Source organism: Alosa sapidissima, chromosome 19 (assembly GCF_018492685.1).
Source record: "Alosa sapidissima isolate fAloSap1 chromosome 19, fAloSap1.pri, whole genome shotgun sequence".
Classification (NCBI taxonomy): Eukaryota; Metazoa; Chordata; class Actinopteri; order Clupeiformes; family Clupeidae; genus Alosa; species Alosa sapidissima.
The window spans coordinates 14,749,810-14,756,326 of NC_055975.1; the positions used below are offsets into that span (position 1 = coordinate 14,749,810).

At 48.5% G+C, this 6,517-nt stretch overlaps 1 protein-coding gene across 15 annotated transcripts in view; it reads left to right on the top strand.

Moving 5' to 3' along the window:
• The window catches only part of syne1b (spectrin repeat containing, nuclear envelope 1b), a 112,178-nt gene that overhangs the window by 81,109 nt on the left and 24,552 nt on the right, over positions 1 to 6,517 (top strand). For all 15 annotated transcript variants that reach the window (XM_042073423.1, XM_042073421.1, XM_042073428.1 and 12 more), the window contains 13 exons: positions 420 to 551; positions 770 to 901; positions 1,203 to 1,412; positions 1,980 to 2,081; positions 2,242 to 2,361; positions 2,466 to 2,666; positions 2,947 to 3,120; positions 3,300 to 3,431; positions 3,857 to 4,053; positions 4,356 to 4,488; positions 4,909 to 5,091; positions 5,844 to 5,993; positions 6,244 to 6,420. In XM_042073423.1, the coding sequence (XP_041929357.1) occupies positions 420 to 551; positions 770 to 901; positions 1,203 to 1,412; positions 1,980 to 2,081; positions 2,242 to 2,361; positions 2,466 to 2,666; positions 2,947 to 3,120; positions 3,300 to 3,431; positions 3,857 to 4,053; positions 4,356 to 4,488; positions 4,909 to 5,091; positions 5,844 to 5,993; positions 6,244 to 6,420 (2,043 nt within the window). The remainder of the gene's footprint in view (positions 1 to 419; positions 552 to 769; positions 902 to 1,202; positions 1,413 to 1,979; positions 2,082 to 2,241; positions 2,362 to 2,465; positions 2,667 to 2,946; positions 3,121 to 3,299; positions 3,432 to 3,856; positions 4,054 to 4,355; positions 4,489 to 4,908; positions 5,092 to 5,843; positions 5,994 to 6,243; positions 6,421 to 6,517) is intronic.

Consider the following 6,517-nt stretch of genomic DNA (forward strand, 5'->3'; position numbering starts at 1 on the left):
ACACACTTCCTGTCTGTCACTCTGCAGACACGCACCCAACCATGCCCATTTATAGTTAGCACATTAACACACACACACACACACACACACACACACAGCACATTTCATATCACTTTTGTCACCTACTTAGCACTCTTGTCATCGCGTTTCTGTCACCTACTTAGAACTCCATACTGCTCTACACACATACATCACCAAAATTCCATAGCTGATGTTTTTAGTAAGGCCCCAGCTTTGAAGGTTTTAGAATATCTTACTAGCATAGATTTTAAAAAACATATTTTAAAAAACATATTTAAGCTCTAACACACAATGCTCTGGCCATTAAATAGCCTTAGTTGCTGAAATGGCCTTAAATTAAAGAAACAAACAAACTCTACACACATACAAGTCTCACACTGTGCTCCGGTGTGCTCCAGGTGTTCTCCAGAACCACGCCGGTGAGCCCATCAGCGCCGGCGCTGAAGGCCGAGCAGCCCGTCGCGGACCAGTCCTCCCTGATGCCGCTGTTCCAGGGCTTCAGCGAAGCAGTGGAGGACATGGGCACCCAGGTGACTGACCGCTCCCACACTGCTACTGCTGTGTACACCACCGATAAACCGTCGCTACCACTGGAGCACTGTGACTGTCAATGTCATGTCAGCGACACAATGCACTGTGAAAGGCCAAGTCTCTGTGTATGTGAATAATACCACATGTCTCTGCATAGGATGGAATGTTATCAGCCTGTTGTCTCTGTGTGTGTGTGTGTGTGTGTGTGTGTGTGTAGGAGGCTGTGGAGCAAGAACTGTATTCGGCTCTCTCTGCCACTTCCTCCTGGCTGGATAAGGTGGAGAACATGCTCTTCTCTGGACCCCTGCTACTGTCAGAGAACATACAAACCCAACTGTCCAAGGAGGAGGTGAGTTTAATGAGTGCATACTCATACACACATCAACATAGCTCAGTCATGCATACGTGGATGCCTGTAGCGTCAGCGTTCATAGATAGATTAGTAGGTTCTGTCATGCTGTATGAGACCCATGCAAATATGTCATGCACATAAATGATAAGACATATGTCATACAAGTATATCATGCACACAAATGTTACCCCATGACATGCTTAAGTAGCAGACACGCACGCGCCGCACACACACACACACACACACACACACACACTTAAGTGGGTTGTAAACAAATGTATGTTTCACTGCTCCACAGTCTCTGGGGCAACGTGTGAGTCAGGTGGCCGAGGAGGTGAGCCAAAGCTGGGGGAGGCTGCGGGCCACTGACGGCCTATGTGAGGAGGACCAGCCTCTGATGGAGGAGACCCTTGACTGCCTGAGCCAGAGGCTGCGAGTGTTGGACTCTGCTCTGGGCAGCCGCTGTGACCACATCAGGGCCAGGATGGAGGAGCTCACAGCCTTCCAGGTGAGGCAGCCAGAGTGATGCTCTAGGTCCAGCTGTGCTTTTGGACCTCATTTCTCAAACAAACCTAACTTTAATGTGCTCTCATTACCTCATTTGGTGAAGTAATATGGTTTCATTTTCTATATACTGCATATACATGGAACATTAATAGGGTGAGGCAGAGTATGATCATGAAAACCTGTTAAAATACAGTTGAGGAAATGTTGTCATTGCAGTAGTGCACATAGGAAGGTGTGGGTTCAGTAGATCAAATCCACGTATTCACACAAAACAGGTCCAGAGCTGTTGGAGACACTTCAACCTTACTGTAAATTATATTAAACAGTATAACCAAATGAGCAGTAGACCTGTGTTTGTATTGGTGTTGAATAGCCTTGTTTGTTGAGCAGACCTGTGTTTGTATTGGTGTTGAGTAGCCTTGTTTGTTGAGCAGACCTGTGTTTGTATTGGTGTTGAGTAGCCTTGTTTGTTGAGCAGACCTGTGTTTGTATTGGTGTTGAGTAGCCTTGTTTGTTGAGCAGACCTGTGTTTGTATTGGTGTTGAATATCCTTGTTTGTTGTCTGCAGACTGAGCTGAGGGTGCTGGGTGCTGCTCTGGCAGACAGGAAGTGTGAGATTCTGCAGAAGATGGCCGGCATCCTAGACCGACCAGCACAGCAACAGCAGGAGGTGAGACCTGTGAAAGTCCTCATTCACACACACACACACACACACACACACACACACACACACACACACACACACACACACACACACTAAAACACTGTTTCACACACATCCTTCTAGCCCAAGAATGGTTAAACCCAATATACATATTGTCTGTGACTAGATTGTAGCTGAGGCGGAGGAGATGTTGCGAGAGCTCGAGTACAAGCTCACCGAGCTAAAGGTCAGAGGAGCCCAGCTGCAGCCTGACCAGGCCACCACCAACCAGCTGCTCAAATTACAGGTGGGACACACATACTCATCATTCTCTTTCTCTCTCTCACACACACACACACACACATACACACACACTTGATCTTGAACTTGATTTGAGTTGGGTTTCTATAGGATGCCTATGAGGAGCTGGTTCTGACGGTGGGCTCTCGGCGTAGCGGGCTCAACCAGAACCTGGCGCTGAAAACCCAGTACGAGCGAGCCCTACAGGACCTCACTGACCTCCTCGACACGGCGCAGGACAAGATGGCTGCCGGGCAGAAGCTCATGGCCAGCTCTGTGGAGGAGGTGCACAACCTGCTGTCCAAACACAAGGTGCTGTAGAACCCCCACCAACACAACTCACGGAATGTTCTATTCCCATCTGGGGAAAACTGTCCAGTTTACAGCATGTGTGATTGAACACCGCGCGAAGTCTCGATAAAATCTTGTTGTTGTTGTTTTGTTTTTTTTTGGGGGGGGGGTTGGTCATGCCCACACACCATATATTACATACTGTGTTTAAGAAATGATATCTACTGTATAGGCACTTCCTTCATTGGTCTAGCCTCTTAACTCTCTGCTCATTGCTCTTCTGTCCTTCCCCTCCCTTCAGGAATTTTTCCAGGGCCTGGAGTCTCACACCATCCTGACAGAGACCTTCTTCAGGAAGATCAGTGTGTTTGTGCTGCCTTCTGAGACCCAGGAGCTGGAGCAGACGCTGAAACGTGCGCAGAGCATCCTCAAGCAGGCCCATCGCAGAGGCGTGGAGATTGAACACATCCTTGAGGTGAGAGAGAGAGAGAGAGAGAGAGAGACCAGAAAAGAAACAATACATTGAGAGAAGATTTAAAAACTGTCTAAACAAATTGTGCTCTGGATGACTGTTCTGGATTCAAGACCAATGTTGATATCAGTCATCATCATTGAAATATATCAACTTCTACATATTCTTTCTTGTGTGTGTAGAGCTGGACACGTGTGGTGCAGGACTGCCACACCCTCTCCCAGGAGCTGGTCACGGCAGAGGACACCCTGGCTGGAGTAGGCCTGCTGGAGGAGTCAGAGGAGAGGCTGGCAGAGAGAATATCGCTCTACCAGGTACCACTCATACAAGGGCTCAATGCTGTATCAGCATTACACAGACTGTAATATGCAGTACCATGTATTATAGTATATTATAGCCAACAATACACACAACAGACTTTACAGTAATATGAAGCACCATGTTACACATAATAGCCAGTTACTTGTAAATGCAAACAAACAATCAACTGCATTCAGTGTCTAAAACTGCCATCGGTAATGCTTACCCACACTGTCCCCAGGCTAAAGCAACACTGCTTTGATCAGTTTGGAAAGCTCCAGATGTTAGAATCCTCCAAAGTGATCAAAGCAGAGTTACTTTACATTAACACTACTAAATGTCAGTGTTGACCAAACGTTCGGTTGGACTATATGTACTCAGTCCACCTCTCTGACCGTTGCTCTCCCCCCCTGTCCCCTCCCCTCTCGTCTCGTCACAGGGTCAGCGGGAGCGGCTGGCGGAGCGTCAGCCCGAGCTGCAGCAGCTGCTTGGCGAGGGCCGTCGGCTGCTGCAGGCGCTGGGCAGCCCGGCCCTGGAGAGCCAGCTGACCCTGCTGGGCGAGCGCTGGCTCAGCTGCAGCACCCGCGTCGCCAAGGAGCTGCAGAGGCTGGAGGCCATCCTCAAACACCAGAGCAGGTCAGAGCGCCCCCCTGTGGAGAGGAGGCATTCGCTCACTAAGCACTGGGCTAAGGGGAACACATTCACCATTGGATTTGACATTCACAGACAACCAGCCCACTTGTCACCCTATGGTCTTATTATACTCTCTATACTTACTATCTATACATTCTCCTGTACTTGTTTCTGTTCCATATTTCTCTTAGTTAGGTGTGGGATACAGGTCATAGGCTCGGTTGTTAGTGTAAACCATAGGTGTAAACCCCTTGTGAGGTGTAAACCCCTAATGTTCATGACCTATGACCTCCTCCCCTCCTCAGGTACCAGGGTGAGATGACCGAGCTGAGCCAGTGGCTGCAGGACGCCCTGGAGCGGCTGGAGTACTGGAGCACACAAGCCATGGTGGTCCCTCAGGACCCGGAGATGGTGCGAGACCACCTCTACACCTTCCTGGTATGTCACAGTCACATGAACTCATCCACACTTGATTTGTTGTGTTGTGCTAACGACTGGACTTTATCGCACAGCCCTGTTAACGTGCTGATGTGGAGATTATGACAATATCCAGATGATCAATTAGCTATCAATGAACAGACTGCACTAATCAGAGTTTGCTGCTCTATGCTAATGTGCCATTTTGTATTGGATGGTCGTGTTAATGTGGAGTTTTTCTCACCCTGTTTGGAAATTATTCTGTTTTGAAACATGTATTACTAGGATGTAGATTTCCTCCAACTGTTGACGGAACTAGTCAAATATTAGACTGGTGATGGGCAACTATCTGTCATTATGGTGGAGTGGTGTGTGATAGCTGGGAAATCTTTTAGTGGTTATCAGTGGGCTTTTAAATTGCTTATCATCCCTGTCCTGCAGGAGTTCTGTAAGGAGGTGGAGAGGCGCTCTCCACTGAAGGCCTCCGTGCTCACCGAGGGCAACCAGCTGCTTCGACTGAAGCGGATGGACACGGCGGCACTGCGGTCCGAGCTGGCACTGGTAGACTCGCAGTGGGGCGAGCTGCTCACCCGCATCCCGCTGGTCCAGGAGCGGTTGCACCAGGTACACACTAGTAGCCCCAGCGTTACCAGTAGCACCAGCGTTACCTGTAGCACCAGCATTACCAGTAGCACCAGCGTTAGCAGTAGCACCAGTAGCAGCCAATAGCATCCAGTAGGCTCTCCCCAGCACTCTGAGAGATTAGTGGCTACTGCTAATGGGATTAGCCACACTTTCCCAGGGTGTTAGGGCTGATCTTTACGTGTTCAATAGAACAAACATATAATTTTACTCCCTCGTAACAGGTATTTACCCACATTTGCTGAGATTGTGAGTCCATGTAACAGATGCTACAGATACATACAGTGCCATAGAACTTCTGCCCCCCTCTCACTTACTTAGACACTGTGCAGTGAATATGCCCAGCACAACATGCACAATACATAATGTGTTCATTTGCTGTGTGTAGCAAAGGGAGAGAACGGTCGCCCCACCAGGCCTCAAACTGGGCTTGACCGCAGCACCAAAGAGCTAGGCTTGTGGTATGGCAGTCAGAACGCATACTAAACTGTAGTGATGGCACTCTGTCACAGTGTTTATAAAATAGCCTCAAGCTTTGACTACCCTGTCAATGAACCATGAATAAGCAAGATAACTGTGGCACAAAAGCATCCTTCTGTCAGGAAAAATAGAATCTATGAAATATTGATTCTCAAAAGGCCTCTCATGAGATAATAATTATTTGTATGATTGTTTTCTCGGCGGTCATCTTCCTGCTGTCCACGTTTGATTGGTCTGTTTCTGCCCCGTTTCAGCTCCAGATGGAGAAGTTGGCCTCTCGGCACGCCATGTCCGAGCTGGTCGCCTGGATCTCCCTGATGGACAAGACCATTCAGGAGGACGAGGAGAACCTCAAATCAGCTGTGGGCTCCACCGTCATCCAGGAGTATCTGCAGAAGTACAAGGTAGCAGTTAGCTCCATCTCAGGCCAATGTTACTGTAAACATTATGAATGCATCAGTAGCTGCTCAGTTCTTCTTAATTGATCTTAATGCTTTCTAATGGAAGTTTTACTACCAGCCGCAAAGATGATAGTTTATTCAAATGTATTTATTTATTTTTATTTATTTATATTTATTTTCTTTCCTCCTATTTCCTTCTCTCCCTCCTCTCTCCCTCCCCCGATCTCGGTCATTCTCCTCATGGCTGCTGCAGGGCTTCCGGGTCGATGTGAACTGCAAGCAGCTGACCGTGGACTTTGTGAACCAGTCGGTCGTGCAGGTCAGCGGGCAGGACGTGGTGGGGAAGCGCAGCGACAAGACGGACTTCGCCGAGCGGCTGGGAGCCATGAACCGCAACTGGCAGATCCTGCAGGCCAACATCACCGAGAGGGTGAGAGAGGGCTCACACAGCAGGCCACTGCACCCAGTTTATCATTCCTTTTTGGATGGACTCATGGGTTTAGATGTTGTCCTTTAGTATGGTGTGG